This window comes from Lucilia cuprina, chromosome 2 (genome assembly GCF_022045245.1).
Source record: "Lucilia cuprina isolate Lc7/37 chromosome 2, ASM2204524v1, whole genome shotgun sequence".
NCBI lineage: Eukaryota > Metazoa > Arthropoda > Insecta > Diptera > Calliphoridae > Lucilia > Lucilia cuprina.
In genome coordinates this window covers 39202133-39228727 of record NC_060950.1, presented here as the reverse complement: position 1 = coordinate 39228727, position 26595 = coordinate 39202133, and the positions used below count along the sequence as shown (strand labels likewise).

At 29.9% G+C, this 26595-nt stretch overlaps 1 protein-coding gene across 1 annotated transcript in view; it reads left to right on the top strand.

Annotated features, from left to right (window-relative positions):
• Positions 1 to 5247: 5247 nt before the first annotated feature.
• The window catches only part of LOC111680680 (RNA pseudouridylate synthase domain-containing protein 2-like), a 105929-nt gene continuing 84581 nt past the window's right edge, over positions 5248 to 26595 (top strand). The window contains exons 1-2 of the mRNA XM_046946077.1: positions 5248 to 5402; positions 5461 to 5859. Coding sequence (XP_046802033.1) covers positions 5370 to 5402; positions 5461 to 5859 — 432 coding nt within the window. The 5' untranslated portion in view covers positions 5248 to 5369. The remainder of the gene's footprint in view (positions 5403 to 5460; positions 5860 to 26595) is intronic.

The window sequence follows — 26595 nt, the reverse complement described above, 5'->3', positions numbered from 1 at the left end:
GTATTGGCACAGCTTAGATCGGGCAGGTGTACCCGTTTAAACTCATACTGGCCAAGAATAAACGACACCATTCAGTTGGAACCTGAATCAGTTTAAGCTGGGTCTACTGGGTTTAGATCTAACTGATTTGGATAACTATAGAGAAGGAGAAGTGTAGGAAATAATTTTAATTACATGTACGTGTAATTCCAGGTGTCGCTGCTATAATAACAACAACATTTTGGGCTATTTTCGTTTATTTAGATTAACTGTCATTACAACTGAATTTTTACAAATAAAATATAATCAGCGAAATAATTTATTTTTAAATATTTACTAATTGAAGAAGTACATTAATTATAATGTTTAATTTTTAAGTATTTCAATTAATCGTAATAATTAAAAATTTCAGTATTCATTTTTTTGTAAAACATCACTGTTTTTTCATGTTTACAATTTTTTATATTTTATGTCAGATGGCACTTAACGTTGCGGGTTTAATTCTATTTTGTACAAGTTCATCCGCAGTTCTGCAACAACATTTTACATGTATTTAGTTTTTGCATTTGTTTTATGTAAAAAAAACATAAAACGGCGAATTCATTTTATGATTTTTTATTTTTGTATTTTATTAAAAAAATAAATAAAAAGATATAAATATTTATGATAAAAATATATTCTGAATTAAATAATTTTTGTTTCAAAGGAATAATTCTATTCCGGCAGATTAATTTGCAAAATTTAGGTGAGGGCGTGAAGTAAAGTGAAACTTATTTTTTTGTGAAATATAAACATAAAAAATTATATTATATTAAAAAGTTATATAACGAATGAATCTTTGTATCGATTGGGTAATTCTACCCCAGCGAAGTAATTTTCAATATCTGGCCGGGTAAATACCTCATACGCTTTTTGTTGTATAAAGCGTTCCGGAAGAGACTTTTTTAGTTTATTCCTTCATCTACATATTGAATATATGTGTGAACCAGGTCTTAGTCTCTATCAAGGCGAATAGACTATAAGTCTTAGTCTCTGTCAAGGCGAATAGACTATAAATTGAAGACATTTCATTTTGCGGCGAATTCATAAAATTTTTTATATATGTAGTTTGACAGCGTCGGGTTTGCGAGAGAATTTTTTATATGGAATTTGACAGCTTCGGGCTAAATTTCCGTGAACAAAAAAAAACAATCAGCTGTTGAAATGACTTCGCCTTATTAGTTTCGAATTGGTCTCTACGGTTCGTTCCGTGATGAATCAGCTGATTCGTTTGTGACTTATACCCCATTTACACATACACGAAATCTATTACTTATGATATTTCGAGCCAAATCTAGTTGATTTTTACTAGATTTCCCATACAAAACAAAATCTACTTCGTAACTAGATTCCGTTATACTACTCAAAATCTAATAGTTTTAGCGATGCTAAAACTATTAGATTTAATTCTAAGTCATTTAATTCTAAGTCGATCTAGCCATGTTTGTCTGTTGGAGCTAGAGGCTTGAAATTTCACATAAATATTTCTTATAGGTAGGATTTGTTTGGTATTGAAAATGGGCAATATAAGTCCCCGTTTCGTATAGGCCCCATACAAGTGGCCTTTTGAAAAGCTACTTTAACAGTCATAACTTGTTTAAAAATACGAATATAGGGATTTGACATAATTAAGTTTCTTATGATCCAAAACCACTATCCTAAATTTTACGAGGATCGGTCCATAATTGACCCTACCCCCCACATAACGTCCCTTTAAAAAATTACTTTAACGCTCATTACTGGCTTAAAAATACTAGTATATAGATGAAATGCGACATAAGTAAGTTTCATACGAGTCAAAATCTATCTAAAAATTTTTATGAGGATCGGTCCATGATTGACCCTACCCCTCATATAATGTCTCTGAAAACGATGAAATTCAACATAAATAAATTTAACATGAACCAAATTTTGTCTACCAAATTTTATGAGGATCGATCCATAATTGGTCCTACCCCACTATATAAAATTCCTTTCAGAAAATTACTTTAACGCTTATAACTAGCCTAAAAATACGAGTATATTCGTAAGTATGTTTCATTCGAGTCAAACGAGGTTTGATGGTAAGAATATAAGATTCGGCATAGCCGAATATAACACTCTTACTTGTTTATATCTGTAGACTTTACGTAAGTAAGGTGTGATCGTATAAATGGCCCTTTAATAATTAACAGCTTAATTACAATTGGAACCAAAACCGCTGTTTTTATACATTTTGTATGGAGAGCAAAATAACGTCTTGTGGTTGGCGCCATTGCGGTAGGGATAGATTCTATTTTACTTTTATTGCGAATGCTGGCGTTCCTCTCATTATTTACATATTTTTGCCATATTCAGAATATTTCGTTAAAAGTCTTGCAAAATTACAAAAACGGGGTTGGTTGTTATAATGCGCATTTTTCGGCATGTCTTATTCTTAATGGCCAAGGCGAATTCAGATAAGGTGGTGGCAGTTCTGCAACAACAACATTTCCGACGTATTTTGTTTTTGCTTTTGGTTTTCGTAAATGTCAAAAACCATAAGTACGGCGAATTCATTTGATGAAAAATTTTTGTGAAATGTTTATTCATATAAGGTGGTGTTAATCAATCAGCTGATAATTTTTTCTTAATTCGCCTGGTTTTCCTAGCTGTCAAAGTTTGTTATTGTTTACATTTTTATATTTAAAAATGTCCGTTAAACAGAGAAAAAATTCGTTAATATTTTGAATTATTTATGTTAAAAATCTGAAAATACCAAGCATCTCGTAATAATCATTTTATTTAAATAATGGCATAATTGGTATGTATACTAATATGTTATTTAAGAAAAATATTTTTTCTATTAAATTCTAACATATTAAACAATATTGTTTTATATTTTGTATTAAAATTGTGTAGATATCGTGATTAATTAAAAAAATCTCTTCCGGAACACTTAATATTAAGAAACTCATATGAAGTATTTATTCGGCTGGCGGCAACTGACTTCTACGTTATGGCTTAATTTTGAAATCTATTAAATGTTAACAAATTAAACAATATTGTTTTATATATACGCTATGTAGATAAAGAGATTAACTAAAAAAAGTCTGTACCGGAACGTTTTATATAACAAAACCCATATGAGATATTTACCCGTCCGGCAGCTGCTACATAATGGCTAAATATTTAAAATTACTTCGCCGGAGTAGAATATTCCATTCGCAACAAATATTCATTCATTCGTAATATAATATTTTCATGAATATGTACTTTTTTATGTTTATTTTTCACAAAAAATTAAGTTTTACTTAACTTAAGGCACATACTTAAATTTTGCAAATTAAGCAGCCGGAATAGAATTTTTCGTTTGAAACAAACATTATTCAATTCAGAATATATTTTCCTCACAAATTTTAATATCTTTATATTTATTTTTTAATATAATATAAACATTTTAAAAATTTTTTCATCAAATGAATTTGCCTTACTTATGGTTTTTGACATTTACGAAAACCAAAAGCAAAAACAAAATACATAGGAAATGTTGTTGTTGCAGAACTGCCACCACCTTATCTGAATTCGCCTTGGCCATTAATAATAAGACATGCCGAATAATGGATAATTCTACTCCGGCGGAGTAATTGTCAATATTTGGCCATAATGTAGCAGCCGCCGGACGGGTAAATACCTCATATGGGTTTTGTTATATAAAGCGTTTCGGAGCAGACTTTTTTAGTTAATCTCTTTATCTACATAGTGTATATTTAAAAAATATTGTTTAATTTGTTAACATTGAATAGATTTCAAAATTAAGCCATAACGTAGAAGTCAGTTGCCGCCAGCCGGATAAATACTTCATATGCGTTTCTAAATATTAAGTGTTCCGGAAGAGATTTTTTTAATTAATCACGATAACTACATAATTTTAATACAAAATATAAAACAATATTGTGTAATATGTTAACATTTAATAGAAACAATATTTTTCTTATATAACATATTTGTATACATACCAATTATGCCATTATTTAAATAAAATTATATTTTTTTACGAGATGCTTGGTATTTACAGATTTTTTGCATAAATAATTCAAAATATTAACGAAATTTTTCTCCGTTTAACGGACATTTTAAAAAATGTAAACCATAACAAACTTTGACAGCTACGTAAACCAGGCGAATTAAGAAAAAAATATCAGCTGATTGAATAACACCACCTTATGTGAATTCCCCTTGAATAATGGCAGACATTAAATGAAATAAATACCCTACAAGAAATGTATGACCGAAACTAATACATACAAAATGATTTTACTAACACACTTGCAACATTTTTCTTTAAAAATTGCTAAAAAAAATTCCATCAATAATGACGGTCAAATGACCGGTAAAATTATTGTTGATGTCCTCATTGTATGATAGAGGGTTTCATTTGCATATGAAAGAGTGAAACAACTTTATTTGACTGTTACTGTGTTTTCCGTCGCATAAATCAATTATTTCCGTGAAAGCCAAAGATCAAGAAGCGAAAAATTAAAAAAATTAAGACTAAAATTATTAAAAATAAACTGAATTTAAAATTTGTGTTTTATTATAAATTGGTATAGCCGTCAGATTTGACGGATAAATTCATCAAGTGTGATTTGTCAACTGTGATGAATATATCCATAAAGAATGATTAGTCAATCGTGACTAACATTTCCATCATCCTTGGTTGGTAAAAAAGCAAAAGAGTGAGCAGCTCAAATATATGTTTTAAGATGGGTAGAATTCATAAGTGCAAGGGAGATGCAAAGTTCACATGTAAACAAAAGTTTCCATCAAAATTTTCATATTGGCCTTAAGAACTTGATAGAAACTTTGTTCTACGCAATGATCGATATTTCCTTCACTAGTGTCAGTCAAATGACTGTCACTGTTCTTGTAGGGTAGTGTCAGTCAAATAACCGGTCAAATGACTGTCACTATTATTGTAGGGATATAAATAAAAGAGAAAAATGATATGTCTATTCCCGTATTTTATTCAGTATAATTTTTTAATCTTTCCTTTTTATTTCATTTTATTATTCTTAAAAACGTCAAAAACGTCTCTCGACAGTCGCTTAATTTTTATTCGTTGCTCGCTCTTTTTGTGTGATTTGTCGACAGCCGCTCCAATTGTAATTAATCTGTAATTGGGATATTTTACAAATTCCCAAAACATCTCATTTATTTTGTTCTTTTCTACGTTAACTATCAGCGCTATCTTCGCTACGTGTACTGCCGACGCACGTTTCAAAACAGCTGATTTAATAAAAATATTTTGAATTGTGTGTGCGTAAATATTGTTTACACTGAAGTCACTGAGACTATTCTTTGTCGTGTACTTTAAATATTAAATAAATTTAATGAAAATAGCCAAGTTTACTAATAATTATATTGTAAGTTTTATGAATTTCACACATGGACATCAGCAACTAATTTAAAATTTCCTTTCAGCGGTTATTTGCTCATAGAAATAAAGCTATAGCCACTATTTATAAACCGGTAACGAAACTATCGTGTTCCCTGTTTTACCAATATCAGAACGTTACTAATTATTTTGCAATGTTTAATACGAAATTATTTCGACATGCCCAAACGCAACATGGTGATAATACTGTTGACATAGACAATATCGTACTGTGCAAGGCTACTATATTTGCACTTCCAGATGAAAACAGTTGTGAGGACAAAACACTTGAAAATGTGCAACGCAGCGCGAGTGATAATGAATCAGAAAATATTAAGATTGATAGTAAGATGGTATCTGATGCGGATACTGTCATGAAATCGGAAACGCCACAATGTGTCTGGTTTTTTGAGGTTGAAGATGTAAATAACGTCGACAATTCTATGGTAAGATTTTATATTTATAATTTTATTTGCTCTATAAAAAATGTAATTAGTCCCGAACTATTATTTTACTGGCACAAAAACTATTTTTTAAAGTTCCCTACCAGCGATAGAAAATATTGATCCCAGTACAATATTTTGAAATAACATTTTTTTGCAATCTTTTCAAAAATTTCATAATTTTGAGCATATCGCGGGAAAAAAATAAAATTTTTTAGACGCTTCCTGGTCCGCAAAACGATTTTTAGTGTATTATTAAATGGTATATAATTTTACTAGAATAGCAGACACTAGTACAAATGGGGTGAGAGTTTGTATGAAAAATACTAGTACAAGAAATAGTTGAAGATCCCCACTTGCAGAATAATTTTTATTTGACATGTCACTTGTGTTGAAAAAAAGTAAGTCTATTAAATTTAAAAATTGCAATAAGTTTAATATTTTTTTTCATATGGCAAATATTTTTAAATTGAAATGGCGATACCGAAATGGAATAATAATATAATTTTTCCCAAATTTGATTTGAAATTGTAAGGAAATTCATTTTCTTACAACATTTTTTATTTGAATTTTTTGGTATTTTTGTAAATAAAACCTTATAAAAACTGGTTTCTAACTAAAACCACATAGGAGGATTACAAATGAGCAAAACCACCAAATGTAGGTACATTTTGTAAATATTAGTACTAGTAATAAACTGGTTCTAAACGACCCAATTGAGTCTAAGACTACTACTATAAGTCTAGAACTAATGGTACTAGTAATTTTTCAAACATTTTAGCATTAAGAGGGTATAGGCAAGAGTTAAGACAAATTTTGGGCAAAAAAAAAAGGCAAAAATCTAAAATTTTTTGAATTTTTAATTTAAAAAACGTATATTTTTGGATCTGTAAATGATATTGATCTGGAATTGGAAATTTTGTTGTCTAACTAACAAGAAAAAATTGAGTTCATTACGCCCGGTATTCAAAAAAAGGCGGACCAAGGTATCTATCAATTCAAATACAGAGTCATGTGTCTTTATTCATAAATTTGAATGTGATATACATATTTGTGGACCCTGTAACATTAACAGATATCTGCTGATTTTGATGAAATGCATTTTTTGTTGTATATGACTTAGTAAAGTAAAATTATGCTGATAATAATAATTTTATTCTCATATAAACAAAAATATTTAAGTTTATATATTAAAATTTTAATTTTTGACCATGACTTAGCAAGTTTTTTTTTGCAAAAAACTTCCCTACTTACGACAGCAAAGACAATTTTTTTAATGCAAATCGATTTTATACACCTTAATAAATAATATATAGAATTATCTTTCCTGGGCACTGAGTAATAGCTTCTTAAAGTCAAAATTTTACAATGTAAAATTCTGCATAATGTATAGTATACGTTATGAAGGCGTTTTTCTTTAGGTTTTTTACATATGATATTTTTGTTAATAAGAAAGCATTAAGAAAACTTTAAAAGAAATTGCTAAAATTTAATGGTTTATTTCAAAAACTATTTAATTTATATACAGACGTTTTATTAAATTAGTTTTAATAATTATCTGAATTATACACTAGAAATGTATAAAAAGATGAAATAGCCATATATATTGTATGACATACTATTATATGGCTAAATTTTAGTGACTTTTGGTACTAATATACTATAATACTAGTTGCATTTCCTTCAGGGTAATTGAAAATTATGACAATTGTAATCAATATTTCGATAAAACGCAAATAATAAGATAATATTTGTAGACCAAAAATACTGTATAAAATTTTTAAAATTATTTTTTCCTTAATCAACTCATCTGAGTACTATTTGAAAAAAAATATTTTTTTCTTTCCTAGTTTTCAGTACATTAATACGCATTCTCGGGACACTCATAATATACATGTATATGTAATGTTATTTAAAGTCAGTAATATCGATGATTTGCAATATAGCAACGCCACGAAATAAGAGATAATGCTTAAATTATCATTCAGTGCATTTGGAAAATTATTGATATTAATAGTTCTAGAGTTATACTAATACTATTTGGTCTTCAAAAACCAGCAATGTGTGTCAAGTGAAATATTATACATAGTGCAAAATCTGTATATCTAAAATTACTTTTCTGGGCTAAATGCAGCAAGCTTGAATCAGATCTAACGATATTACTATTTTTGAGCGCTGTAAACACGTAAACCAAAGTAGACTGGCACGGCTTCACAGAATTCACCAAACGCATGTTCAGTGATTAATATTTCACTCCAAAGTACACCATAGATATAGATAGTTCCGTGAAACTAATCGAATATCCATATTATTAAGTAAAAATTTTGTTACAACTAGATTTTTTATTGAAATCAATTTTTATTATTCCCACTTTTCTATTAAATTCTGCTAAAATACCATTACCAAAATAAGTCGAAATAATAACGCTAAAATGGAAATTCCGAAATAAGTCAAAATACCAATAACGCAAAAATACCGTTTAACAAATATCTATTATTTAACAAATACATATATCCAAAAAGAAAAAAAAATTCACTTGTTCAAACATATTTCAACATAGTTTAAAATCTTATTTTGGTGCATGGGTTTGATCATAAAAACTATTCGATTAGTTCACTTGAGTTACAAATAAATATTTATCGTTTAGTTTTTTATGACCTTTAGTAATGATAAGAATGGTAGCACTAAGATGCACATTAATTCTCTTGTTTATGTAATGCATAGACATTATGAGATATAATTAGAAATAGATCATATTCTTATCACTAGCGCACTTGAAAACCCACCCTTAAATGGGAATATGAAATTGATAAGATTGAATACATAAAAAGAGTGCATGAGGTCTTATCTTAGTTCTAAGTTAGTTTTAAGATTTTGTTTAATAGTTCTTAAGTTTTTAGTTTTAAAAATAAATTTAGTGTTATTCAAGATTCGTAAGAGTGCTTTACAACCACTCGCAGTCTTGTAACATTCAACGGTAAATTTTGTATTTTTACTTAATACATTTTTTACATTTGGTCCTTCGAACCGGATCAGTGCCGTGGCCAGGTTCACTGTTCGTGAAAAAAGCGTCAATCTCGGCTTCGACAGAGATTGAATTATCAACAGCTAATTATAAATTTAATATATATGAAAAGTATATTAAAAAATAAATAAAAAGTATATAAAAAAGAAGTATACAATATGTCGACAACAATAAAAGAAGACCTAGAAACTAGGCAACGAAAGTACATGATAATCCATTAAAGAAACGATGAGAGATGAGTTAAAAAGAGCTCTAAGAGAGTCTGAAAATGCTCAAAAAGAGCAAGAAGCTTCAAGCGAGCTAGAGGATGCTCCAAAGAAGGACAAGGCGCCAAAGAAGGTTCCACGAGAACCTGCAAAAACTCCACGAGAGTTAAAGATGACTCCACGAAAGTCAAAAAATGCTCCAAGAGAGCAAAAAATCTCTATAAAAAAGAGATAATGAAAGCTCCACGAGAGCTGGAAATGGCATCTATGCCAGAACAGGGTTCAAGAAACCAGGAAAAAACTCCACGTGAGTTAAAAAGTGCTCCAAGGGAGCATAATGAAGACTGTTGCGATAAAAAGAAGGAGGTAACGGAAAATTATGATGATGATCAAACGGTGGTTGCCGTTGAAGAAAATTATCTGCATGAGGAAGATACTGATCCTAAACAACAAATTGAAGAGTATACACAGAACACAGAAGTGTTTGAAAAGATAACATTTAATCTATGCACGTGTTGCTATCGTGTTGAACATGAATTTCAAGAATGCCCAAAATTTGCTTCTCTTTCACATGAGAACAAATTTTGGGAGATTGAAAAGAAAATAAAACGATCAAGAGAAGGGATAAGCGGAGTTGTAAATTTGTTTAATTCTGTAAGCGATATTGACGAAAGAATTATAGAGTTGAGCAACTCTATGAAGCAATTTGAATATTGCTATTCTCAGTGCGGTATGTTCGAAATGTGGCACAGATCAAATGTCAAATACGAAAAAGTACTACAATTGCTAAGGCAGAGAAGAGCAAAAATTAGTAAAGAAGCAGAAGACGAGAATAATGAATCTTATTACAAATACAGATTTATTTTAACAATTGAACACTCTGAAGAAACCGATTCAGTTAGTGGTTTGTCTAATGTTCCTGCTAACATTTCCCGGCAAGTCCTCACTATGGAGGATTTTATGATGGTGACAACATATTCTTGGGTGCTTCTGCTCAATATGGTGTTCATGAATCAATCGTTGAAGAAGCCATGAGAAATGAAGTTGGAGATAATGAAGAAGATAAAAGAGGGAGTACTGGTGGAAACTCCTCTTGCTGTAATTGATGTTTCGAGCGCTTATTATGATACTATAGTTGATGAAAAAGATGCATTAGATAAACAACTCAGTAATATCAACACTGAAGCTAAATATGCCGCCAATAATTATTCTGATGAAGGGATTAAAAATGAAACTGGATCTATCGTTAATGAAACCAGTGCTGTTGATAACACAACTGAAGCCAACATAGGCGATGCGTCTTCTACTAAAGCCAATAATAAAAATGTCGATGATGACAATGATGCTGACTGTAATAATGACGACGATAAAATGGCATGTGATAAAACTGGGGCTATCGATAAAGAAGGAAGTGACAAATTAGCCGAAGATGTTACTATCGATACTGGTGACGAAACGTTATCTTACGCAAACAAAGATAATAATCTAGCCGATGAAAAAGAGTATCTTGATGGAGATTTAGAATTGAAGAAAGCGAGCCGGGAGAAAAAAGCTAAGCTGTGGTTGTGGGTTCCTGCCTACTACTGCTACAAGTATAGGAAGAGGAAGTCATGCCAATGATTCTGTACCGGTTCATTATACATAAGTATTCATAAATTACTATATACATATTTACACAAAATAATTATACATATATTTAGTATTTCCCCTGGCAGAATGTTCAAACATATTTGAACATAGTTTAAAATCTTATTTTGGTGCATGGGTTTGATCATAAAAACTATTCGATTAGTTCACTTGAGTTACAAATAAATATTTATCGTTTAGTTTTTTATGACCTTTAGTAATGATAAGAATGGTAGCACTAAGATGCACATTAATTCTCTTGTTTATGTAATGCATAGACATTATGAGATATAATTAGAAATAGATCATATTCTTATCACTAGAGCACTTGAAAACCCACCCTTAAAAGGGAATATGAAATTGATAAGATTGAATGCATAAAAAGAGTGCATGAGGTCTTATCTTAGTTCTAAGTTAGTTTTAAGATTTTGTTTAATAGTTCTTAAGTTTTTAGTTTTAAAAATAAATTTAGTGTTATTCAAGATTCGTAAGAGTGCAGTCTTGTAACATTCACCGGTAATTTTGTATTTTTATTTTAATACATTTTTTACACCACTCGTTTAGTATTAATCTGTTATTATACGTGTCATTAAATAATAATAAAATGTTTAATAAAGTATTTTTAATATTAACCGTTGTACAACATTATGGTTTATTTATGTACTATATTTTTAAAGAATGAACACGGATCCAACTTAGCAAGTTTTATAAAATAATTCACAAAAGTACATGAGCAAACATAGAAAAAGATTCTGCAACAGAGTCAGAGCCAAAGTATGGCGCAAATATGTAGGTTCATACACTCCCGCTCACTTAAATAGGTTCACTGTTTTGTTTACATTCAAATTAATTTTTTGCAAAAAATAATAGACTAATTAGAAATATTAAAATTTTAAATAATAACGTGATGTCTTAATGTCTAGGGAGACAAAAATTAGCGCAATACCTAACAGCGAATTTTTAAAATTTTTTTCTAACATACTACGTTTATCTGTATTTTTGGCTCACTTGATTAGGTTCATTCAGAATAAAATCAGTTTACTGCTGAGTAAAATCTAATCATATTTTAGTATCTATATGGCAAAATTCAAGCGTTTTTGGAAGCTGTCCAGGAATTTGCCAAAAATATTGAGCAAATTCAGAATGTTATTAACAATTTTATAAGAAAACAGTTTGAATATTAAGAAAACATAAATGGAACTGCATATAGAGTAAAAAAAGAGATTTCATAAAATTTGCCTCCAAGTCAAATGATTCTGTAGCAAAAATTAGAGAAAAGTGGGTGTTGCAGGAAGCCTAGCTACAGTAAAACGAATTGTGAGAAGGGCCAAGGCTTTAGAAATATTAGAAAATTAATTAAAGCCACTCCAATTGTCACTCGTAAAGAGAAATCCTCTTCAGCACGTGAACACATGGTTATAAAAAGCTATATCAACATCTTGTTTTTCGGATGAAAAAATTTTTAATTTAGAAGGTCCAGATCGATATAATCACTATTTTTATGATTTTTGAAAGGAAGAGCTCTACCTGAGTCATTTGCATAGCTGTTGAGGATGTGGGATGTAGTGGGGGGCAATTTCGTCTTATGAAACATGTGAGCTTAATTTTCTTTCATCTAGTAAGAATTGTAATAATTATAATGCCATACTGGAAACATTTTTTATCACATTTTCGGATACCTTTGAACCATTGCCGTGGATATTTCAAAAATATAATGCCCCAATCTATAATGCCAGGGCTGTAGAACGGTAGATTCGAAGCCAGAATGTAAAAATTTTGGAGTGGTCTCCATAATCTTCTCATCTATTTATTATCAAAAATGTTTCGGATATTCTTTCTCGTAATGTGTATTGGTCGGGCTGACAGTATGAGACAAAAGAAGCCTAAATTGAAGGAAAAGCTTGAACCAAATTTTTCTTGCCATTATGAATCTTTAGTTATATCTAATGTTTATAAAAATAAAAAAGTTTCATGAAAAATGCAATTTGTTGTTGATTTCATCAATTAAAGATGACGAACCTATTTAAATGAGCCAAAAAATATTGTTCAAAAACGTAGTATTTTAGAAAAAAATTTTAAAAATCCGCTTTTAGGTATTGTGCTAATTTTTGTCTCACTAGTGATACCTAAGACATCATGTTATTATTTAAAATTTTAATATTACTAATTAGTCTATTAATTTTTGCAAAAAAATAATTTGAATGTAAATAAAACAGTGAACCTATTTAAGTGAGCGGGAGTGTAATTGGTCATAACACCCATATAGAAATAGCTCTTCAGGAAAATCCTTTAAAGCTCATTACCCACCTAAAACCCAACGATGTCAATGAAATTTGACATAAACAGGTTTTATGGTAACAAAAATCATTCTACCAAATTTTATAAGGATACCTTCAGAATATTACTTTTAAGTTCATGAGAACTTTTAAATACAAGAACAAAACAACAAGTTTTTCAACCTTTTTCGTTCTTCCAAAATTCATGACTATTAGTCAAGGCTAAAAAGATCCACTTGGGAAATGACTTTTACGTTCTTAACTAACTTAAAAATGCCAGTGTAGCAATAAAATATGATCGAGTTTTATATCAAGCTAAATTTCTCTAACAAATGGTTTTATGAGGATTGGTCCATAATTTACCCTACCCCTCAATCGAGCTCCACTTCCAAAAATTACTTAAAATGCCATTATCACAATTTGTTTTTGTTTCCAAAACAAAACAAATTGTTGCCAGCCATTTGTTGTGTATAAATTTTATATATTTTTCTTTCATTCTTAGTACAGAAATGTAACTCACACAGAAAACATTAATACATAACTGAAATGAATTTTAAAATAAATTCATCGATTTTATTCTAAAAATCATAACGAAATATAAAATTTTCTTTTATTAAATTTTAAAATTTTTGTTTTTCATTTATTTATTTTTTGTTTTGTAAATTTTTTATTTTCATTTGTTATGTAGCCCAATGAGCAAGTAACATTTTATTCACCTCATATCTATCAAAAATTTACTTTTAAGAGTAAATTACTATCGCTTGGCACACACTCTAAGGCTGTGTGCTAAACGGTAGCAAAGTTCTATGGTAAAATAAAATTTTCTTATGGTGGAAAATGTTATCGCTTTTGCTGTCCCAAACGAAATATTTTTTGATTACATGAAATTTTAACAATTTTCACTAATTTCACAAGAAAATCTACATTTATTTTAATAAAGGAAACTCTTTTGTTGTTTTTTATTATTAAAATGAATTTATACAATCACAAATGTATTATAAACCAAAATTAAAAAATATTTTGTCTTTTCAAATTTTTTATTTCATTTGTCAAAAATTTATGTAGCTCTATAGCTAGTAAAATTTTATTCGCCTCATATCTATCAAAAATTTACATTTTCAAGTAAATTTTTACCGATTGGCACACACTCTAAAATAAAGTTCAATGAAATTTTAAAAAATATCAAAACAAAACATAAATAATAATTCAGTTTATTATTAAAAAACTTCGCAAAAATACTAAACTGATTTGTGTCATCCACTGAACATTTTCCTACGCTTATTTGAATCTATCGAACATACCTGCGCAATGAAGGGAATATTTATAGAGCCATCCGAATAAGTTACCGTACATCCATCGCCATTAAACGCAGAATACTTCTCATTGTTACGACATTCAAAGGGATCACAACATGGACCCAAGTGTGCCCCTAATGCGAACTGCAAGGGACAGCCTGCTAACCTACGACATTCAAGAATAACACTGTGGTTGTAAAAGTATCACCGTGAAATAAGGCTAACACGGCAGGTGTTCTCGTAAAGCATTTCGACTTACGTATCTCTTGTCTTTTCGGCAACAGCAGAGAACTTTTCCAGAAATATAGATTTTTCCGTTCATCAATCCTTTTATCAACATTATCTTCCTACGATTTTGTATTTAAACCACAGACACCGCGTCCACCCGAAGGTACCTTTCCAATAACAAGGATGAGACAAAAATGGCAATATAGACGAGTAACGGAAAGTACATATTTTAATTTAGAGATGTTTTTATTTAAAATTAAACATACATACTTAATTTATTATTTGCATTTTTTGACAAATGACTGTGGGGAACTCTAACAGGTGGTATGTTGAATTCATAGTACCCATATGTGTGAAGAGCCTACTTTATGTTTTCAAATGTTTCTTTTCTATCCTTCTCTATGACCCCGGGTGCTTCGCAACCCTAACCAAAAATAAATACATATAAAATTTTGATTACTTTTATAGAAAATTTTATTTGAGTAAACGTTTTTGTAATGTTTCTGTTTTAACCTTAATTATTATCGTAATTAATCACGTGCATATGTACATTCAGTAAGGAGCGTGAGTTTTTTAGAGAATTTTGAAAGTACTATTTTAAGAAAGAATACCATCTGAAGGGCTAAAAAGTACAAAAATCTATATTCAGTTAATAAGGATGTTTTGTCATGTGTTCCAATACCATTAATTTCATTAGATTTTTGTATTTAATATTTGTTAAAATTAGTAATATTAAGACCATTTTAACATCTTGATTAAAAAGAGAAGAAAATACCAAGTTGGATGAATGCTTAAAGGATTTTAATGCATTTTAAAATAAATATAGTGCAAGAAAGAAAATTTGCATGAGAATCATCGAATGTTCACTGGTTATAAGCACTCATTTTAATGACGTGCTATTGTTCCAAATACGAACCCATGCTCGCCAATGACAAGCTAATGTTAAAATCATGCATGTTTCCCCTAAATATGAACGTCTTTTTTTGCTGGGTGCTTAAACACATCAAAATATATTCCCTAAGGGGATTTTCGTTCACAATAAACTTGTTTATGTTGAATTTCATTGCTGATATTTTTAAGCCAGTAATAAGCGTTATCATATTTTTGTAAAGGGGACCTTATATGGAAAGATAGGGCAATTATGGACCGAACCTCACATAATTTGGTTACGAGATGTCGTTTCTTGTAAAACATGTCTATATGAAATTTCAGTAATGATCATTAAAGTTATCTTTTTTAGGATGCCTTATATGCCAATTATGGACCGATCCTCATTCATTTTCTAAAGGGATTTTAGTTTTTATTAAAATCGTTTATGTTAAATTTTATCGCTGTACCTATAGTTTTAAGAAAGTAATGAGCGTTAAAGTAATTTTCTGATGGGAACCTTATATGGGAGGTAGGGGCAATTATGATCCTCAAATTTAGTGTAGAAATTCGGATTCGTATGAAAAAATTCTGTGTCGAGTTTCATCGCTATTTCAAGAGGGTTTATATGGGGGTAGGTCGAATTTCATCGTTATAAATGAATTTCTAAATGAAGAAATGTTTTTCCGGGGACCTCTTGTTGGGGACTATACTAAAACGTGGACCTATATTGCCTATTTTCAATACCAAAACAAAAACAAATCAACAATAAAACAAGTATTAATGCTATATTCGGTTGTGCCAAATCTTATATACCCTTTACTACGGTGTGTTAAAAAACAGTCACTACTAAACATATTTTTTTACATAACTTACTACGGGCTAAACATACTTATTTTCATGTTTCTAGATTCAATATTAAGAATATTCAAAAAGTACCTTTTGCAGAACGAAAAAGTACCAAAAAATCCTCATTGATTTGTTCTCGTCTAATCCGAGCTCTACATACTTAATTTCATGTTTCTGGTTTCATTATTATAGAAAACTCTTGAAAAACGAACAAGTACCAAAAGGTTCCCTTTTATGTGTTCTCACCTAATTCAGAATCTACATCATAATTTCTTGTTCCTAGGTTCAATATTCAAAAGTTCCTTTTTATGGGTTCTCGCCTAATTCAGACTCTACATACTTAATTTCATATTTTTAGGTCCATTATTAAAGAAAATTCAAAAAGTACATTTTAAAAAACAAAAAAGTAAGAAAAAGTTCCCTTTTATGGCTTCTAACTTAAGCCAGGCTCCACATACTTAATTTCATGTTTCTAGCCAATAACAACATACTAGTGCTGCTCTCGCACTGCCTTGTATTTATTAACAAGAGTACAATAAAAAAATTTACCGTATGATCATGTATTTTGTTTTTTGCAATTTCTGTTTGAACATGAATAAAAAATCTCAGTTTTTTATGAAATTTTCAGAGGTGGTCTAGGATTTTTTCTCATATCTTCGTAATTTTTCTGATTTTAAATAGCGATCTTCTCGAAAGCATCTCTAACAGAATTATTGAAGATTCGGATCTCGGCAATATCTGGGGTCCTCTAAAAACTGATTTCAACAAACATACAGACGGACATGTCTTAATCGACTCCGCTATCTATAAGGATCCGGAATATATATACTTTATACGGTCGGAAAATTATATTATAGAAATTACAAACGAAATGACACACTTATATATACTCTTCTCATGAAGTGATTGTGAATTGAACAATTATTTTTGGATAAATTACATAAATAAGCTAAAAATTGCAGCCACAAAATCAAAGCACATTAGGAAAAAGAAAAAACGGATGAATTTAATAAATGTCAATCACACGTATTTCTTAAAAAAAATTATATTTGTCACACTATAATTTTGCAAATTATAGGACACATTCAATCATCAGGTTTATGGGTGTATTGGGAAACCCAGAAAAACTACCAAACGGGAAGACCAGTATTCATGGCAATTCAATTATTATGAAATATTATATCCAGAACTTTTCAGAGAAGAACTGCAGAAAGTTTCTCAAAGCCACATTGAAGTAGTGAAAGGATAATAATGAGGCAATTTCGATATAAAAAATTAGTTTATATTTCTAAAACAAGTGTAAATCAATGAAATATAATTATGAGATGTTTAATCAATAACATTAAAAACAAGTAATATTTCTATATTCGGCTGTGCCGAATCTTATATACCCTTTACCAAGAATGTTTTAAAAAACGGTTTTTATTTATTTTGTATCTCTGCACTCATGTCACACATAACATACACACAAACAAATATAAACTGTAGCAGAAAGAAATATTAACCGTTGTACTGTAATACCACCGTCAAACTGTGTTATCATCCTCAAACAAATATGAGCTGTATTACCAACATATTACTGCTTTATCTCCTTGTTCTTGTTATACCCACTTACCTTCTTGAGAACAGAACAGCATCCAAACATACAAGAAAATACACAGCTGAATAAAACCAAATACATCTCCACACGCACATGTACATCTTTATTCAATTTACAGTGTTGTTGCTTTTTTAACAAAGCATGAAAAAATGTGTCTTTTTTGATGAAATTTTCAGAGGTTGTCTCGGATTTTTGCTCATATCTCCGTTATTTATAGACCGATTTTGCTGATTTTAAATAGCGATCTTCTCGAAACCATGTCTAACTGAATTATTGAAGATTCGGATCTCGCCGATATCTGGGGACCTCTAAAAACTGATTTTAACAGACAGACGGACATGGCTTAATCGACTCCGCTATCTATAAGGATCCAGAATATTTATACTTTATAGGGTCGGAAAATTATATTATAGAAATTACAAACGGTAAAGGTTATAAATATAAAATATAGTAATTGATAAAATAATCCAAATAATTATTAGAAAATCTTTAACTGCCAAAGGGAGGCGACTTGTATAAAAGGAAAACTATTGGACTTCTGATTTATCTTCTCCAAAATCTATATAAGAACTAGGAGGAACACTATCTTTAAATTTACACCTCTAAACAGACCTTAGGTTGCTTGTAACCAATGTAAAGTGAACTATCGTGTAGTGCAGGAAAATACCTAATTTAGATATTTTAAAATAGAGGTGGTTATCATACCCTAAGGTTAACAAAAGCAATATTTTTCAGCTAATACATACACTTATATTAGGCTTCGTTTCAAAAAATAAAATCCCACCAAAAACTTTCATTACCTAGTAAGCTAGAAAGTAATCATGAAAATTTAAAAATTTCTCAGCCGGGATTTGAACCCAGGCATTCAGTCGTTTTCTTTGTTTCTCACTTCAGCCGCTTACTCGATGCTCCATAAACATTCTTATGTATTAGTCAATAAAAACAGGTCATAATATTTATGCTGAAACATTTTTCTGTCTACATATATGTATTTTATTAATTAATAAAGCTATCAGAATAAAATTCGACATGAATATATTCTGACTATACTTATATGATTCACTATTTTTTTCGGATCGGTTCGCATTGGACATGAATATGTTTAAAGTACATATAAACCACCCAGCGAATTTTTCCGATTTGGTCCATAACTGGTCAAATGTTTTGAAACATAAATCGTTTATATATAAATATATATGGATAAAATACGACATAATAAGTTTTATATATCGATGAATCGTTGTGCGAAATTTTATTAGGATTGGCAATAATTGGTCATATTTCCATAAAATGTCCATAAATTAGCTATTGACTTGGTCAAAATTATTAATTACGTATCTAAAATATTTAAAGGCGGAGAGTATTTAAGATTCGGCATATTCGAATATATTATTATTTTTTAGCAATTAATAATTGCACTTTTTCCCATGGATGGTTTTTAGCCTTAGTTTCCGTGTCCCCTACATGATCATTTATGTAGGGTGTTATCTAGTTTAAATGCGATTATATGATTTGTGCTAAGTCTCTATCAAACAGAAGATAGATTTTACGGTTAAAATTTACATTTTTCATTTTAAATAGTTAACATTTTTAAAATGTTAGTATTAAATCTTTTAGTTTTTCTCTTTAAAATTGGTTAAAACACTAAAATTGTAGATATCTAAATATTTCACTGTTTCATCTCCAAAATTTTAAACTTGGTATAATATAGGAATTAATTTATTTCTAATTGGCTAACACACTAATTTTTTAATTTTTGTTAAAATCTACATTTTTTATTTTAAATAGTTAATATTTTCAAAATGTTAGTATTAAATCTTTTAGTTTTTCTCTTTAAAATTGGTTAAAACACTAAAATTGTAGATATCTAAATATTTCACTGTTTCATCTCCAAAATTTTAAACTTGGTATAATATAGGAATTAATTTATTCCTAATTGGCTAACACACTAATTTTGAGATACTTTATCATGCTACTACATACATATGTACATATTTACTAATGTGCATACCTACATATGTGGGTAAATACGAAACTAGAAGACTTTAATAGACTCTCAACCTATAGAAATACTTAAACAATACATAGCACTTAATATTATTTTACGACTGTCCTCTTAACCGCAATACGTCGTCTTAAAAATAATTTATGTTGCAAAGGAAGATGCATAATTGATATGAAAAGAGACATTTCGGAAAAAAGCATACGGCTTTACAATTATTGTTTTTAAAACATCCTATAAACAATGCAAGTGTTTTTGTTTAGTCGTTTCTTTTTTCATGTTTATATGGATGTTTACTCTATAGGTGTTCATTCTATACTTATCGCTCATTTATTGCAAGTGTGTAATAACTCAATATTCGCTATTTTTTAATCGGAACTTCAAAATAGAAGGATTTTCAGTAATTTAATATTTATTAAAAAAACACTGTTTTTACAGCGTAAAAACCCTGATACACGATTGTCAGATCTTACAACGTTGTCAGTAAAATGTTCAGAAAATGTCTAACAATGCACTATACATATAATTTTTCATTTGCAACGTTGTTAGAAATAGCATTACTGACAATATTGGAAGGCAAAATTTGCAAGTTTACTACATTTTCTGCACATTTTACTGCCAACGTTGTAAGATCTTGCAACCGTGTATACATAGCATAAGAATGATTTTTAGTTTTAGTTTAAACTCAGATAATAAATATATTAATCTGTAGTAAATATATCAGGCTTTATAATTAAAATTTTTAATTGCTTTCAATTAAAATAGCAACGCAATGCTCAAAACAATATTTTCAGAATTATGCCAGTCATCAAGTACATGCGCGATATGTACATACATATGCATCTAAATATGAACAGTGTCGTGTGCACCATGTAGTTAGGTGAGTGGAGGTAGAAAATAAGAAGAAGATAAGTGAGAAGTTGGCAACGCGTCATTTGACGTTTAAAAAAAATGAAGGAAATAAACAAAAACAAAGATTAGGAAAAGAAAGTAGATATTAGATTCAAACGGCTGAATAGATAAAAAGGCAGGAAGCCATGTTGGTATCCGAGGTTTCTCGGACTCTAAAACGGAAAATGTCGGTCCTTTTTCTCAACGACGATCACCGAACAAGCAAGTGGCCAGCATAAAGTAAAACTCAAAAACAAAAATTTCAAAGAAAGTTTTATTTGTTTGAATATATTAAATACAAATTCACCAGTAACAAGAAAAAAATACAATACAATTTTAAAAGAGCTATCAATTTTGCAATACTTACCTGAATTACCCGAACCTGGACAGAATACGGACGACCGAAACCCACTGCTACACCTGCCAACACTATTGCCGTAGGACCTGCAAAGAGAAGGAGGAAGAGAAAATAAATATTCTAAAATAGCTAAAATCTTAAACCTACTTAAAATCTACTTAGAAGCTAAAATCTAAATCCTACTTAAAAATCTACTTAGAAGCTAAAATTTAAAATCTACTTAGAAGCTAAAATCTAAAATCTACTTAGAAGCTAAAATCTAAAATCTACTTAGAAGCTAAAATCTAAAAGAAAATTTGTGATTAAGACTAAAGTCTAAAATATCGAAACTAAAAGATAAAATACCAAAACCAAAAGCTAAAACAAGAAACTTAAAATAAAAAAAAATTGGTTAAATCTTAAAAGCTAAATGTGGAAATCTTAAAGAAAAACTATATGTTAATATCTAAAAAAAAACTAATTGTAAAAACTTAAAGTTAAATTTTGCTGAAATTTAAAAAATTAAATTTGATTAAAAACTTGAAACTAAATTTTGCTAAAAACTTGAAGATTACAAATAAAATACTACTAAATATTGTTAATTTTTTTTTTTTTGTTAATAAACAAATTTTTATAATGTTTAAATGAAATTTTAAACGTTAGTTATCATTAATATGATTGGTTAATTTCTAATAATCGGCGGTAAGTAGGGTGACTACAGGATTGCAGGGAAGATCAGGGACGTCGAGGAAGTGGACGTCAAGGCGAGGATGAATCCTCGAGAGGGAGGGCCATATTGTGTATAGGCATGACCGTAGGGAGATGCAGGACTACTTTTGGGCCCTTTTTCTAATAATACCCCAAATGCTGGTATGAATTTTTGTGTTAGTGTGTGTCTGTGGTCCAGATTGCCGGCAAGAACCACCCCATCCGGCGAGCTTTAGCTGCGCAATACGCGGGCATACCAGCGCCGCTAGCAATCTGGCCGCTCTGTCCCTTTTTGTTCTTTATGTTGTCTGTTTGTAACAGCTGACACACTACACCACAACAGTGGTGGAAAAAATAATCCCATAAGTGAAATGAGCTGTAACTATGATTTCTTTAAATATCTATTTTACTTAAACTAATCTAAATAAAGCGTGGTCTAAAATGTAAAATTGATATCAAAATTAAATTTTACAAATTTCTATATAAATTCAAAATTAAATTTCTTTTTAAATTCAAATAAGTACTTATATCTATGTGGATTCTAAAAAGTATTAAATATTAATTGCTTTTAAAACCCTTCACCTTCGTGAGAAGGGTGTATATAAGTTTGTCATTCCGTTTGTAATTTCAACAATATAATTATCCGACGTATAAATTCGAAGTCAATTAAGCCATGTCCGTCTGTCTGTTGAAATCAGTTTCGAAAGACACAAAATATTTTCGGGATCTAAATCTTCAATAATTCTGTCAGACATGCTTTCGAGAATTTTCTTATTTAAAATTAGCAAAACCACAACAATACTATGTATTGGAAGAAAGATGTATTTGTTTTGTATCCAAACATACGTTGGTTTAATTGCGCAGTGAATTTTGATTTTTTTTGTGAATTCTGTCCGTAGGTATATTGTGGATGTTTTTTGTGTTTTATTTATATATGTATATAAAAATGAATGTGTGTTCGTATATTTGAAGTTTATAGACTTCTAATCGGCTAAACCAATTTTCTTGAAATTTTCACAGTGTATTACTGTATGTCGGGAAGAGGTTATAGTCTACTTTTTACTTTGAAATTTCAAGTAAGTGGGAAGCCACGCCCCTCATATTAAAAAAATATTAAATGAGTATCTCTGAGAAAATATAACAGTTAGAGTCCTCAAACATTGCCGGAGACACTTTAGTGTCAATATAATTATATAGAATAAAAAGAGGGCGCACTAGCAGCAGGGGGCGTGGCACCTTCCATGTAATTTAATTACAAAAATTCGCTTACAATGGAAACTATTAGAGTAAGAAACTCCAAATTTTGCACGAAGAACTTTAACATCCGTGTAAACATTTTGGGTAGAGAGCGACACCTTCCATATGCATTAAATCCAAAAATTAGTTTATCTGGGAAACTAATAGATTCGTTAAATTTTGCACTAATAAAAGTCATCAGAACATTTAGGGAAAAAGGGGGCGGACTTTCGAGGGGGGTGTTGTTTCTTTGAACCCCTATATTAATTTATTATAATGTTTTTGTATGTATGCTGGGTAATACCCAGCAAATAAAACGTGCAAAGAATAAAGTAAATGCATGAGTTCAACTTATAATGAACTGGCTCATATTTAGGTGAAACATGCATGATTTTAACATGAGCGTGTTATTGGTGAGTATGGGTTCGTATTTGGAAATATAGCTTGTCTTTAAAATTAGTGCTTATAAACAATGAACATTCGATGATTCTAATGCGAATTTTCATAGGTGCACTATATATATTTTAAAATGCGTTAATGAAATTATTATGAATCGATTTTTAATATTCGAACTATTGTTTTTAGCGTGATATTATTAAAAATTTATATGATAACAAAATAAAACATTCAGAGTAATAATACCCAATATATTTAAAAATACGTTAAACATTCAACCAACTTGGTATTTTCTAATCTTATTAAGCTAGGTGTAAAAATGGATTTAATATTACTAATTTTAACAAGTATTAAATACAAAAATCTAATAAAATTAAGGAGTGAGATCGAAAAGTTCTTAACATACATATATGTTTATAAAAAAGAAACCACTAAACTTACAGCTTTATTTTTTTTATTTGATTCAAATTATTATTACAATTTACAAAAAAAAATATTTTTATAGTTTTAATCACTAGTGATGAAATTTTGAACCCTTTTCGGAAACCCTTCCATTAACGTTTTTATAGTGCTTTCTGTCACTTTGCTCGAACATGTAGTCCATCTCCGTTTAAAATCTACCACACTTTTGGACACCTTTTTTGTACTCTTCAATTCTCTTTTAACAAGAGCCCAATATCTCTCCACTGGCCTTAGCTCCGGGCAGTTTGGAGGATTTGCCTCTCTTGGTACAAATACCACATTATTGTTCTTGTACCACTCAAGGGCTTGTTTACCATAGTGACAGGATGCCAAGTCAGGCCAAAAATAAGTGGACACATTATGAAGTCTTATGAATGGAAGCAGCCTTTTTTGTAAACATTCCTTGATGTAAATTTCGGTATTTATAGAGCCCGTTGTAACAAATGATTGGCTTCTTTTGCCGCAACTGCATATTGCTTGCCATACCAAGAACTTTCTGGGAAATTTTGTCTGCTTTTGGGTCCTAAACTTTTCTTCAACATTCCCTCGAGCATCAGCAACATAAAACTTTTGACCTGGAAGTTGCGAAAAATCTGCCAGAACATACGTTTCGTTATCCATTATGCAGCAAGAATATTTTTTTATAAAACTTGACTTCAATTTCCGTGCTCTGTTTTTGGCCTCTAAATTTTTAGTAGCGTTCCTGTCAGGAACTTTTTGAGCCTTGTATGTTTTTAAACCTGCATTAGCTTTAACTTTTCGTACCAAATAGTCCGAGCACTGAGCTAACCGAGCTGCTTTCCTACCGGATGTGTTGGGAGCTCTTTTGAAAATGCGTTCTATTTTTTCGCTTTAGAAACATTCCTTCTACCTGAACCAGGTTTTCTATCAACTGACAAGTTCTCCCGGTACTGTTTAATAACATTGGAAACAGTTTGACGCAGACCTTTGTATGCTTGGCCAACTTTTTGTAAGACCAAGTTGGGTTTAGTTGAAAATATTTAATAATTTCAGTACGCACTTTTTTCTGGTCACTCATTTTAATCAGATTAACAAAAAAATTAATATAATTGACATTACACATAATAACTGACATGTTTTTCAAAGGTAAGTTGATCAAAAAAAAATCAAATAATACTTTGGTTGAAAAATGTAATGAAAAACGTGTGTTAAGAATTTTTCGATCTCACTCCTTAATATTATTTTTAATATTTATTTTTTATTCATATAGTGCGAATATTAGGGTTCTATATATCGACTTTCGAATAATCGAACAATCGACTTTTTGTCGAAAAAAGTCGAAAAGCCGAAGTCGACTGTTTTGTTCCAAAATGTCGATAACTCGACTATCGTCTATTAAAAAGTCGAAGAGTCGACTTTGTAAATAAAAGTCGAAGAAAATCTAATAGTCGGAAAAAGTCGAAAAATTGACTATTTATAAAATACTAAGAGTTGACTTTTAACTAAATGAAAAAAAGTAAAAAAATCGACTTTGCATAAAATGCAAAAAATCGAATAGTCGACTTTTCGTTTCTACTATAGAACCCTGGTGAATATTACAATTCCTATAATAGAGTTTCACATGAATGAATTGGGTGCAATTTTTCATGCCTTAGCTTATGAAAAATGCCTTCACTTATGAAAAAACGCATTAACTAGAATACGTACTAAAGAAAACGTGAAAATATCGCATCTTCTTGAACAACATGAAAAATTTTAAGATTCTAGCTCTAATAGTTTTCAGATATACGAATTTTTCGAATTAACTCATATGGAGCTTCTAAGCCCCCAGTGAAAGTCTGTTCTTTTTTCCCTAAATGTTCAGATGAATATTTTTTTATTTAATTCATATGGCATGTGTGGCTCCGCGATTGTTGATAGTCCTCCAATTTATTATCCAAAATGTTTACACGGATGTTAAAGTTCATCGTGCAAAATTTGAAGATTCTCTTTTTGTCCTTACTAATTAGTAAGGACAAAAAAGTCAATATGATTATAATCATATTGACACTAATGTGGCTACAGTATTTGAGGACTCTGTTATATTTTCTAAGATATCGGGATATTATTTTCTTAATATATAAGCTTGTCATTCCGTTTGTAATTTCTATAATATAATTTTCCGACCCTATAAATTATATATATTCTGGATCCTTATAGATAACGGAGTCAATTATGCCATGTCCGTCTGTACACATGTGGGTAGATATATTTTGTTTTATTCAGCTGTGTATGTTGTTTTTTTCAATTTCAATTCATTTTTATTCATAATCTGTAAGCCCATAAAGCCAAATTGATTACATAGTTATTCAAATTTTTCAATGGCACAATGCTCTTTCTTAAATTTAAAAAGATCTACACACTTATAACTAATTTTATTTTTATGGATATGTTTTGTATGTTTGGATGCTGTTGTTTTTGTTTTCTTTTTGTGAATTCTGTCCGTATATGTGGATGTAGGTTGGCTTTATTGCGTTGTTTATTTTGTTTTTTGTTATGTATGTTTAGATGTCTGTTGGTTTAATTGCTTTGTGTATATTGTTTTTTATTTCGTTTTAGTCGGGAAAAAATTTAAAATTTATAAAACTAGAATATTTAAAATACACTATGGTAAAGGGTATATAAGATTCGGCACAGCCGGATATAGCAGTCTTACTTCTTATTTTTATATATATCCTGCAGTAGGACGAAATTGTTTGACAACTGCGATATCAATAGACACAAAGAAGCACCAC